The sequence below is a fragment of the Chlamydotis macqueenii genome, chromosome 1 (genome assembly GCF_036417535.1).
Source record: "Chlamydotis macqueenii isolate bChlMac1 chromosome 1, bChlMac1.mat, whole genome shotgun sequence".
Taxonomy (NCBI): domain Eukaryota; kingdom Metazoa; phylum Chordata; class Aves; order Otidiformes; family Otididae; genus Chlamydotis; species Chlamydotis macqueenii.
In genome coordinates, this window is record NC_141556.1 from 215,420,918 (window position 1) to 215,432,932 (window position 12,015).

Consider the following 12,015-nt stretch of genomic DNA (forward strand, 5'->3'; position numbering starts at 1 on the left):
CCGGAAGGGGCTTTGTTTAGCAGCTGCGTAACATTCTCATTAAAAACGTAAGGCAAGTCGCAAAGCGGCTGGATTCCCGAACGCGTCTGTTAACCCGCGTAAAACGCCGGGTGCTTTGGAACTAAGGGCCTGCCCGGAAGCCGCCCCGCGGGCTGAACGTCGCCGGGAACCTGGGATCGCCGCTGCTGGGTGTTGGGCGCTTTCCCGGGCGGACGGGGGTTCGCTGGCTCTTCCTGAACGCGCCGCCGGGTTGTGCCGCGCCACGAGCTCCGCGCTGCCGGAGGAGTCGCCGTCCCGAGGGCAGGTGTGCCGGCGCGGGGCGGGGTGCGGGCCTCGGGTGGCATCGCCCCACGGAGCGCTCCGGGCCCTGCCGCAGCTCGGGGAGAGCCCGCAGGGGGGCTGCGGGGAATTGCCGTGCGACCGGCGCTGAGGAGCCGAGCGGCTGAGCCTGGCACGCGGGGACCGAAATTCGGCTCCGTTCGGCCTTTGTGCTCGCAGAGGGGAGAGCGCGCCCGGCGCCGCAGTCGTGCGCCGTAACCCGGGGAATGGGGGGAACCGGCTGTGACTGCCAGACGACGAAGGCCGGGGAATTCAGCGGCTTTTGGAGCGGCTTCCCTGGGGTGGCCGCCCGCTGCGGCACCGCTCCCCCTCCGCAAACCAGGGCTTGCCCCGGCTGGGCCCGGGGTGCCGGCTCTGCGCCAGAGGTGCTGGAAGCGTCCCGAAGCGCTCCGTCCCTCCCCGTGCACGCAGGGGACGTTTGCCACCCGTGAGCCAGGGCCCGCTGCTGCTGCGCCTTGTCACCCAACGCGCCCCCATCCGCTGCGCGCCTCCAAACCGGCTTTGAGACGCCTGCGAACAACAAGCGCTCTTCCTGCGGCCGGGGGGATGCCGGCACTCGGTCTGGGAGCTCGCGCACGCGGCGCGGAGGGGATCGCGCCTGCGCCGCGGGCTGGCGGGCGTCTGTGAGCCTTTCTGCGGAATTCCCGCTGCGGTTCCCCCGGGACGGAGCCGCAGTGCCGGGCGCTGGCGCGTGCCGTGCGGGGGGCCGCGCGAGCGTTTTGCCTCGGCGTTTCGGGAAGAGGGCGAGGAGGACGTGTTATATTTAGCAGGGGTTATTTATGAATCAGGAAAATGAACGCTGCCGGCGCCGGCGCGGGGCAGGCAGGCGCGGTCGGCAGCGCGTGCAGGCTCCGCAGGAGGAAGGGGCGAAGGCAGGAGCCGCTGCCAGCGCAGGCGAAGGGCTGAGCGTCGCTCGGAAATGAGCGGGCGATGGGGGAGGCCGGGCTGGCGGGGCTGAGGTTAAAGCCGGCTGTACGAGCAGCAGGCCGAGCTCTGCAGCCGGCTGAGGAAAAGGTGTTTTTCTGTGCAGCAGTCTCTCGTCGGCTGGGAACGGGTCACCCGCACCCCGGGACGCAGCGGGTGCCGGCACGGGGGGTCCTCACGCTGGAGCGGGTGCGGGCTCGGCCGGTCCCTGCGGCGGCACGAGGGCTGGAGCAGGAGGGACGAGCTGCCCTTCCCAAGCCTTTCCGCAGCGGATCCCGTCCGGGATGGAGAAGGCAAAGGCTTCCCAGCGTGGCCGGCCTGCGGATGCCCGCAGCGTTCCCTTTTGGGCTGAACTGCCCCGCTCTGTCGCAGTGCTTCCGGGTGGAAAAGCAGGGGAAAGCCCGTTTGGATGTGTCCCGGAGTGGAAATCCTCCTCTGCCCGCTGCGTTTCCTGAACGCAGAGAAGAATCTGGAAACGCGGCAGCTGCTTTGCGAGGCCGATAGCGAACGGCTTTGTTGCGTCCGGCGCCAAGGAGAGCCAAAGCATAAATACATCAAAAAGGGACGGGCAGCTCATGCCGGGGGTTGCAAACGGCGCGTTCTGAGCTCGGCCCCCAGCTCCGGCGGGTGGGGAGCAGCCGGGAGAACGCAGGTTCTTGTCTGGCCGCCTTTGTGATCCACTGGCCGCTGTCGGGGTCCGGGCAGGGACTGTCGGCAGGCTCGCGTCCTCCCGACCCTCCACGGCCGGAGGACAGCAGAGGTGCGACAGCTCTCCCAGCGCGCCGCTTCTGAGCCGTGAGGTCACGAGCGTGGGTTTCGCGAGCGCGCAGAACCTCTCCTCGGCTGCACCTCCAGCACACGCACGTCCCCACTCCCCCTAAAGCTCTCCTCCCCCTGCACCCCTGCGCACCCCTCGTGCACCATCTTGGCGACATCCTCACTGCCCAGCTGCTCAGAAACACTCGGGTGGGGAAGGTGCAGACCCCGGCGATGCGCTACCCAGGTCCTGCCCCAGCTCCGCTCCCCGGCGACGGGACAGCAGAGCCGGCGGGAAGAGGTTCACGCGCGCGCCTGTCAGAGCCCAGGAGCGTAATAGAGTTACAAGCAAGAGCGAACGCCGTAAAACCGTAGCGGGGAGAGAAGGTTGGGGCTGATCTCGGCGCACAGGGTCCCTGTGCGGGGTCGGGCTCGGCCTGGGGCAGCAGCCGCGCGTCGCAGCGGAGGAGATGCCCGGAGCGAAGCCGGGTGTGGCGGGCAGGCCGGCACGGCGCGGGGTTCAAGCGCAGCGATGTCTCAGGACCGCGATCTGCTCAATCGCAGCGGTGCGACGGGATGGCATCTGCACCAGCCGCCCCCGAGCGACGCGCTCGCGGCCACGTGCGTGCGCCGGCACCTCCTCTGTGAACACGTGAGGCAGCAAGCGGGTACAGGCTCACGGGGGGCCGGGCCACCATCTGCGTCCCCCCGCCCGGCGTCGCGGAGGGGCCCTGCTAGCCGAGACACCGGCTCGCACCGATGGCTCCGGTCACTCCGGCCCGCTTACGGTCAGGGCAAAACCACGCACGGCGTCACACAGGTCTCTTCCCTCAAGGGGGGAAAACGACCAAAATCAGGCACCCTTTCCCCAGGTCACCCCCTCTTCATCGTGTTCCTTCTCCGCTGCTCCCCCCAGGCTCCCCGGAAACGCAGCGCACGCCTGTGAGCACGGCGGCGCTGGGAAGAACGTGTTTTGGGGCACCCGCAGGAAAGGACGGGAACTTTGCCTGCAAGTCCCTGCAGAAATATCCCGGCTTTTTTCCGGCACACCATCCCGCTGCGGGCGCCCTGGCCGGGAGGAAAACGCCCCTTTCCTGACCCAAACGCAGCCAGCCCGGCCCCTCGAGGGGCCGCTGGCGTTGGTCTCACAAGTCGTCGTGCGGGGAACGCCAGGACCCCGCCCTGCGCGCAGCCGCCACTGCACCACGCGCGTGACCGCGTCCCCTGTGCCACCGGTGAGGGCAGGGTCCCTGTGCCGCGAGGGGTGGGGGGACGGACACCCCCGGCCCGGGGCGCGCAGCCCCATGGGGGCAGCAGGGAGGGGCAGGACGCCTCCCGGGACGGTTCCGCGCCCCCGCTGCACCGCGAGCTCCAGGCCGTGACACCAGCCCGGCCGGTTCCCGGCATCGGTGCCCCCAGTCACAGCGACCCCCGGACAACTGCTCGCCTCACCCATCGGTTTGCGTTCGAGCTGCCCAGCACCCAAGGGAGCCGGGCAGGAGGGACAAATCCTGCCCAACGCAACCGGCGCGGGCCGGACCGTCCCTGTGAAGAACGAAAACGCCCAGGAAGGGACCGGGCAGGCAGGGACACCGCCTGCAGAGAGCGGCTCCGAGGAATTTTGGGTCTGTCGGTGCTCGGTGGCTGCAGCCCGCACGGCCTCCACGGGACGTCGTCGTCGGGCACCGCCGACAAAGCGCATGCCGCGCAACGACCCACAGAGGGGACGCGTCCCGCCGAAACGGCAGCTGGGGGACAGCAGCCCCCGCCAGCACGGCTTCCTGCCCCGGCGTCGGGGCCAACGGCGGCATGTTAACCGTCACCTGGGGGGTAACAGCACCCCAGCGACCCCCAAGGGACCCAGGCATCCAGGTGGGGGTCCCACCACCCCAGTGACCCCCCCACACACGGCCACAGGTGGGGCTGGGGGCCGAGGCAGTTGGGGTGGGGCGCAGTGGGGTGGGCTCACCCCCGGCCCCAGAGGAGAGGGGACCGCGGGGACACAGCCACCCGTGGCCACGCAGCCCTCCTGCACCCCCCACCACGCAGCTGCACCCCTGACCCATCCTGCACCCCCCACCCTCTGCCCGGCCCCCCGTGCCGCCCAGCTCCCACCCTGCCCCCCGGCCCCTTCCCTGCAGCCCCCCGCCCAGGACCCCCGAATGGGCGCTGGGGGGGCAGGGTCTGCCCGTGCCCAGGCTGAGACCAGCCACCGCTCGTGACACCGGCGAGGCCTCGCGTCCCGGACCCTGTTCTCCCCAGGCACCTGGAGGGCCGGACCCCCCCATCACTGCCACCCGCCCGGGGGATGCAGGCGTGCTGGGGGGCGAACCCCAGCCCCCCGCCTCGCAGCAGCGCAGGCCGTGCCCTGGCCCAGACCCTTTATTCCCGAGGGCGGTTACACAGCACAGACACACGCAGCCCCTCATGCATGGCCGGGCCCCCAGCCCCGCACCCCCGGGGCCCCGCGGCGCGGGGGTTGCATAGAGAGGGGCTGGGCGGGCCGCGGCAGGACCCCCGCGCCCCCGGGGAACGGCGGGAGGCAGAGGGGGGCAGAGCCAGCCCGCCCCGCGCCCCCGCCGCCCCGCCGAGCCCCCGGGGCCGCCCAGGGTCCTGCCCTGCCCCCCCCAAGCCGCGGGGGCGGCGGGCCGCCGGTCGCTCCTGTACATATTGCAGCACGGTCTCAGCCAAACATTCGTCCCCAATAAATTAAAAAGGTCCGTGTCCTGGGGGTGGTTAAAAAGGCGCCGGCCGGGGCGGGGGTCACTCCTCGGGGGGCTCGCTCAGGAACGGGGAGGTGACGGCGTGGGCCTGGGCGATGGCCGCCAGCTCCTTCAGGAACTCGCTGAAGATGACGGCGCAGTAGACGGCGTTCTTGACGCGCAGGGCCTCGCTCTGCCGCTCGCCCGAGCCGCGGAACAGCGAGCCCCCCGCCAGCGCCTGCAGCACCTGCCCGTCCCGCACGTGCTGGAAGGCGAGCTGTGCCGCCTGGCGCGCCCGCGTCGGGCTGTTGGCGTGCCGCAGGATCAGCTCCCCCAGCGACGGCTTCCGGCTCTTGGCTGCGGGCACCGCGTCAGTCCCGCGCCGGGGGGCCGGGGCCGCGGCCCCCGGTCCCACGCTCGGCCCCCCACGCAGTGCAACGCGCAGCCCCCAGCGCTCTGCGTGGCCCCCAGCCCTCCGCGTGGCCCCCAGCCCTCCCTGCCGCTCCAAACCCCCCACGCAACACCAAGTGCCACCCCCAGCCCCGCTCTCAACCCTCCGTGCAGCACAACTTGCAGCCCCCAGCCCCACTCTCGGCCCCCAGCCCTTGGTGCAGCCCCCAGCCCTCCCCGCCACCCCAAACCCTCCCTGCCACGCCACAAGCAGAGGCCCCAGCCCCCCGTCCGGTCCTCCCCACCATGCAGCCCCCAGACCCATGTATGACTCTCAGCTGTCCATGCAACGTGCAGCCCCCAGCCCCTCTCAGCCCCCCACACAATGCAACGCGTGCAGCCCCCAGCCCCGCTCTCAGCCCCCCACACAATGCAACGCGGGCAGCCCCCAGCCCCGCTCTCAGCCCCCCACACAATGCAACGCGTGCAGCCCCCAGCCCTTCCTGCCACCTCGAACCGTCCCCATCCTGCTGCACGCAGCCCCCAGCCCCCTACACCAGCCAGCGGCCCCCGCCGCAGCCCCGGCAGCGCTCACCCAGGGTCTCGGGGCGGCGCAGGGCGGGCGCGGCGCCGGGCGCCTCGGCCCAGTCCAGCCGGCCGCGCGCGATCAGGTACTTCTTGGCCTTGAAGAGCAGCGCCGGGAAGTCCTCCTGGCTGGCGGCGAAGCTCTCGATCTTGTTCTTCACCGAGCCCAGCACCTGCGGGCCGAGGGCGGGGCGTGAGGGCGGGCCGCGGCAGGGCGCGGGGGTCCCGGGACCCCTGCCCGTTCGGTACCTGCAGCAGGGACTTGACGCTGGGCTGGAAGACCATGTTGGTGTTGAGCAGGAAGGAGCGCAGCAGCGGCTGGGGGTAGCAGGCCAGCTGGGCCACCAGCCCGGTCAGCAGGAAGTTGACGTAGAGCGAGTTGTGCGGCATGTTCTCCAGCTTCCCGAAGAGCACCGAGATGAAGGGGCCTGCGGGCGGAGGAGGGCGCGCGTGGGGCAGGGCGGGGGGCGGCGGGACCCCCTCCCCGGCCCCGGCAGCCCACCTGTGAAGGGCTGGCTGGGGGGCGGCCCCACCGCCCGCGGCGGGCTGGCCACCAGCTGGGCCAGGGGGTCCGGCGGCCGCCCGCGCCCCGCGGCGTCCCCCTCGGACAGGGCGGCGAAGCTGGCGAAGGTCTCCTCCTCCTCGCGGGACAGGGGCGCCTCGGGGGGCTCCTGGGGTGCGGGCAGCGCCCCGCCATCGCCGCCGTTCTTCATCTCGGCCTCGATCTCCCGCAGCTGCTCGGTGAAGGCCTCGATGGTGACGCCGGCGCCGTTGGGCTCGGCCGGCACGCGGGCCAGCAGCTCCTCGATCAGCGAGTCCACCGAGGGCAGCGGCTCCCAGCCCGGGCTCTGCGGCCGGGCGGCCGGCGCCCCGTTCTGCGCCCCGTTCTGCGGCCGGGGCTCCCGCTCGGGGGGCGGCCCCGCGCCACCGCCCTCGCCCTGGGGGCTGCGGCGCACCTTCTTCACCACCATGCTCCCCTCGGGCCGGCCCGGCGCCCCCGGCCCGTGCGCCCCGTTCACCAGGGTCCCCAAGTCCCGGGCCTCGGGGCCGAGTGCCTCCACCCCAGGCTCGCCACCGCTGCTGGGGGGTCCCCCCTGTCCCTCCCTCGCCCCCTCCTCCGGCAGGCCCCGCTTCTTAGTCCGCGGGGTGGGGGGCCCCGGGGGCCGCGGGGCGCCCAGGCAGTCAGGGCCGAGCGGGGGGCTGCCGTCGGGCAGGGGGGCCGCGCCGGCAGCGCTGGGCTCCTCGCCATCGTAGGGGGCCGACCAGACGCGGCAGGCCCAGGCGCAGTGGTCGATGCTGCGCCGCGCGTCCCGCAGGTACTCCAGGTAGTTCCTGTCCAGCTCCGACACCTCCTCCCACCGGCCAGCGCGGTGGCACGGGCTGCCGGACGGCGTGCCGGGCGAGCGCGGCGCGGGGCCGGCCGCCTCGGGGGCCGCGCTCTGCTGCCGCATGAAGAAGGAGAGGCGGGAGGGCGTGGAGGGCTTGGGCACCGTCACCACGGAGGAGGCGTCCACGTTGGGGCTGCCGTGGCCTGCGGGCGACGGCACAGCGCGGGCTCGGCGCGGGGCCGGGACACGGGCAGGCCCGCGGGGGCGCGGGGAGCGCGGCAGCGTACCCTTGGACCAGGCGGCGTGCTCCTCCTCCCCGTCGGGCGGCGGCAGGCTCTCAGGGCGGCAGCAGCGCGGGATGAGGGAGAGGAACTTGGCCGCCGTCTTCCCGTAGATGTCCAGGTCCCGCACCGCCCGCTTCTGGCTCAGCATGACGTGGCTGCAGGGCAGCAGGTACCTGGGGGGGCACGGGGCTGCAGGGGGGCGCGCAGGGCAGGGGGTGCGGCTGGGGACGGGGGGGCCCGCTGGACGCAGCGCCTTCGGCAGCGGTGCGGGGCGCGGTACCTGAGCACCAGCTGGAGCATCACGTCCTCGCAGTTGAGGCTGAGCAGCGTCCGGAAGAGGCTCAGGGACACCATGCAGAGCTGGGGATGGGGCGCGGGTGAGGGTGCCGCAGCAGCGGGGCGGCCCCACGGCCGGGGAGCCCCGCGGCGGGGCAGGAGCCCGGGGGCAGCCGGCGCCTCTCACCCGGGAGTTGCTGTTGATGCGGCCCACGAGCGTGTCGAGGATGGTGCTGTTGTCGTGGCGGTGCAGCAGCACGAAGCGCAGGAAGGTTTTCAGCAGCGCCGTCTCGCTGACGCTGCGCAGGAACAGGTCCAGGTAGGCCGTGCTGGCAATCATCTCCTCGATGGAGGTCTGCGGGCGGCAGCGGCTGGGCACGGGGCTGGCCCGGCGGGCACCGCGGGGACCCCCGCACCCGCGCGGGCAGGCGGCCCCCCGCCAGGCCGGCGGGCAGCCCCGCGCCCGCCGCGGGACGTCCCTCACCTTGTGCAGCGCCGGCCCCATGACGGGGACGAGGAACCCGTTGTGCACGTAGTCCACCAGCTGCTTCTGCACCAGGGGGTGGGCGACCTGCGGAGCAGGGCGGGGTCAGGGCGGCGGCCAGCCCCGCGCGGCGCCGGCGGCCCCCCGGCCCTACCTGGATGACGGCGTTGCAGAACTCCAGCGAGTTCATGAAGAGGACGAGGGAGGAGACGCCGATCCAGTCCTCGCGGCGCAGGAAGTGCCAGTCGTCCCCCCGCACCTCGATCTTGCGGGGCAGGGAGGAGTACAGGGCGCTCAGGCCCGTGGCCAGGACCTGGGGGGACACGCACTCAGCTCCCCCTGCGCCGGCGGGGCACCGCCACGGCACCGGGCAGCCCGCCGCGGCCACCCCCCCCCGCACAGCGGCCCGTGCGGACCCACCGCCAACCCCCGCCCGGCCGGCCCCGCGGCCGCGCTCTGCCGGGGCCGGGAGGGGCAGCGCGGGCGCGGCCGTACCGGGCAGAAGTAGGAGTTGTCGGTGATGGACTTGGCCACGGCGTGGTTGCTGGCGGACATGGCCATGATGAGCAGCAGCGCGTCCCTGGCCTGCTGGCCCAGCACGCCCTCGTGGTGGATGAAGGGGATGAGGAGGGAGAAGATGATGAGGTTGGCGGGGCCCTGGTCCGTGTGGCTGTGGAAGAAGAGCTCCAGGACGGCGGGCTCCTTGGCCACGGAGACGCAGAGCTGGTTGAGCAGCAGGACCAGGCTGTTCTCCAGCGGGGCGGAGGCGGGCTCGGCGCACAGGCTGAGCAGCCGCAGCAGCGGCGTGAGCACCGGCTTGTGCCGCAGCAGCGGCTGCCGGGCCTGGCTGATGAGCATCTCGTAGAGCTTCAGCTGCTCCACCTTGCGCTCCTCGGTGAAGTCGCCCTGCACGTGCCAGCCCAGCAGCCGCTCCAGCAGGTTCTCCGCGGCCACGAACTCCAGGATGGGCCCGCGCGCCGCCTCCCCGCGCGGCCGGTCCTCCGCCAGCAGGTTCAGCATCTGGTAGGTGTTGTTGCGGACGGCGCTGAGGTCGTCGGGGGCCGGCTTGCAGCCGCGCCGCTCCAGGATGCGCAGGACCTGGGCGGGGGGCACGGCGGGGGTGCTGAGCGCCCGGGCGCGGAGGGGGCCCGGCCGCCGGCCCCGCGCCCCGGCTCACCTGCGACCAGTGGTTCTTGAAGACCATGAGGCAGGTCTCGGGGTCGGCGGTGACGGGGCTCTGCAGGCTGGCGCTGCGCGGGGCGCGCGTCCCGGCCGCCCGCGGGTTCAGCTTGCTCAGCCAGCTCATCCTCTCCATCGGCGGGCCGCGACGGTCACGGGCAGCGGCGGGGCGCCCCGCGGGCCGGGCCGGATCCGACTGCTGCCTGGCAGCGCCGCGGGGGCGCGGGGGAGCGGGCGGGCCGCCGGGCCCCTCTCTCCATGCTGCTGCCACCCTGGGCTGGGGGGAGAGCGGCGGTCAGCCCCTGCACAGGCCGGGGGGCACCGGTGCTGCCCGCACCCCCGTGGCGCACGCGCTGCAAGGACAGCTGCGGGGGCGAGCGGCACCGGGGGAACCCCTCGCCGGGACGGGCGGCACGGCCAAGGGCACGGCCTGTCACCACCGGAGGAGCGAGTCCGGCAGGGAGGCGCGGGGGAAGCCGTCGAGGGCCGAGCAGCGCCGGGACGCACGCAGCCGGGACGGCACGCAGCCAGGACGGCACGCAGCCAGCGCAGTGCTGGCCCCGAGCCCCAGAGCCACGGCCGGTGCGGCCACGCGGCGGTGGCCCGGCACTGCTGGGACAGGAGCGCCGCGGGGAGCCAGGCAGCCAGGGCGACACGGAGCACGTGGAAGCAAAGCCGGCGCCGACACCACCCCGCAGCCCACGCCGGGCACAGCTCCCGGGGCGCCAGGCCTGGGCGCAGCAGCCGCGTCACCCACCTCGCTGAGGGACCTCGCCGAGGGGCTGCGGCTCCCCGGCAGCGCGCAGGGGCGGGCGGCAGCACCGTGCCCGGCGTCCGGGCCCCGCGAGGCGCTGCCAGCCCCGTGCCGGCCCCACAGGGACCCCCGCTGCGGAAGGGGCCGCGGCGCTGCCCCACGGCGCTGCCCCAGGGCTGACCCGGGCCGGCCGCAGGAAGGCGAGCGCCGGGCCGGGGAAGAGGAAGGGCGAGCGTGCGGGGTGGCGCAGGCCGGCAGCGCCCTGCCTCCACGCCCAGCTCCGCACTTTGAACCCCGCAGCCGGCGCAGCCCGCAGCACCCAGCCTGGGCGTGTGGGGAGCCCCGGGCGCCCCGCCGGGACAGCCAGAACGGCCGCCCGCCCCCACCGCCGCCGGCACCCACGGCCCGGCGGCACCCACGGCCCGGCGGCAGCCAGCCTGGGGCCACGGGCCCCCCAGCGACGGCAATGGGGGCCTGGCATGACAGCAGCCCCCAGGGAGGGACAGGGGTGCCCCCGAGCCGCTGCCTGCGGGGGGGGGCTGCCCACAGACCCCTTGCAGCAAACGGGGCTCCCCGCTCAGCAGCTGCCCCCCGAGCACAGCGTCCCTGGCCCTGTCACGGCCGCAGTGACGGGGAGCAGCAGGCACCGCTGCCGCCTGCGCCAGGCCAGCAACGCGGGGCTGTCCCTGTCCCCGTCCCTCAGAGGGGCGATCCCCCAAACCCAGGGACGGAGCTGCTCCCCCAGCGCCCCGGCCCCAGCTCAGGCTCCCCGCCCCGCAGCGCGGGAGCCGGGCACAGCGGGGCCTCGACAGCGGCTGCAGCCGAAAGCAGAGCCTGCGCCGGGACACGCGAGTGGGCTGGGGCGGGACCCCCCGGCCGAGGGACCAGTGCAGAGCCGAGCCCTTCGGGGAGCGGAGGGCGGGGGGCGCGGGCGGGACCCTCACCGGAGCCGGCAGCAGGTCCCCAAAGCAAGGTCCACAGCGTCGCAGGCGCGAGCTCGCCCCGCACCAGGGCCAACGGGCAGGCGGCACGAGGCCGCACCGCAAGCGGCACCGACCGCAGCCGAGGCAGCGCGGACGCGGCTCCCGCCGGCCCCAACGCCGCCGCCACCCCCGGGTCGGGGCACTGCCACCGTCAGCCTTTAAAAACGTGGGGAGCGCCCAGCCCGGCCACTGCGGCAACGCCAGCGGCGCGTGCCCACAGACGCTGCGGCACACCGCCGCCGCCGGGGAGCCCGCGGGGGTATTTATGGGGCCCCGCGCCGCAGCACCCTGTGGTACGGGGACGGGCAGGCTGGCCGCCCGCACCCACGGCCACTCTCGGGGTCCCCAGGGCGGGGGCCGGCCCGCAGGAAGCCATCGCGGCTCCGCGGCGCCCGTCCCAGAGCCCCTGCACCCGCGGGGCCCCGCCAGCCCCCTCGGCAGCGCCGGAAGGCGTGACAGAGCCGGCGCCAGCAGCCCCCGCGACGGCAGCCCCAGCTGCCCGGCTCTGCCAGAAATAACCCCCGCGGGCGGCGGGGCTGCACGTGCCGCGGGGACAGCCGGAGCGCGGCCGGGCGCCACGCGTGCCGCGCGCAGCGGGCGTGCCGGGGCCGGGGGGCCAGCCGGGCACAGGGGACGCGGTCGGGAGCAGCAGCCCCTGCGCTGGGACAGGACGCGGCTCTGGCCTCCACCCTGCGCTGCCGGGCCGGGAGCAGCCCCCCGGCACGGCGCGTCACCGCGGCGGCACGCGCACAGCGGGGCTCGGCCGGCACCAGCGAGAAGCGGGCACGAGCTGCCCCACGGGGAGAAGGGCGGCCCGGGGCTGCCCCCCGGGACACGGCCCCGCAGCAGAGGGGTCGAGGGGCTCCCACGGCACAGGACAAACCAGGGCGGCCGTTGAAGAAAACCCAAACCGCACGAGAAGGAAGTCAACGGCGGCAGGCGCGGACGGCAAAGGCGACGCGGGCAGGGCCCCAGCAGCTCCACGACGGGGACGAAGTCCCTGCGCAGGCCGAGCTCAGCGGTGCCGGCGG

General features: G+C 74.3%; 1 protein-coding gene across 1 annotated transcript; it reads right to left on the reverse strand.

The window, feature by feature from the left end:
- Window positions 1-4,386: 4,386 nt before the first annotated feature.
- On the reverse strand, window positions 4,387-9,521 carry FHIP1B (FHF complex subunit HOOK interacting protein 1B). Its single transcript, XM_086739861.1, has 11 exons — window positions 9,246-9,521; window positions 8,564-9,166; window positions 8,223-8,381; window positions 8,069-8,155; window positions 7,772-7,939; window positions 7,589-7,668; window positions 7,312-7,481; window positions 6,199-7,227; window positions 5,946-6,124; window positions 5,707-5,869; window positions 4,387-5,078 (listed from the first exon to the last, which is right to left on the reverse strand). The coding sequence occupies exons 1-11, from the start codon at window positions 9,381-9,383 to the stop codon at window positions 4,783-4,785; spliced, it is 3,072 nt and encodes a 1,023-aa protein (XP_086595987.1). The 5' UTR covers window positions 9,384-9,521; the 3' UTR covers window positions 4,387-4,782.
- Window positions 9,522-12,015: the final 2,494 nt, after the last annotated feature.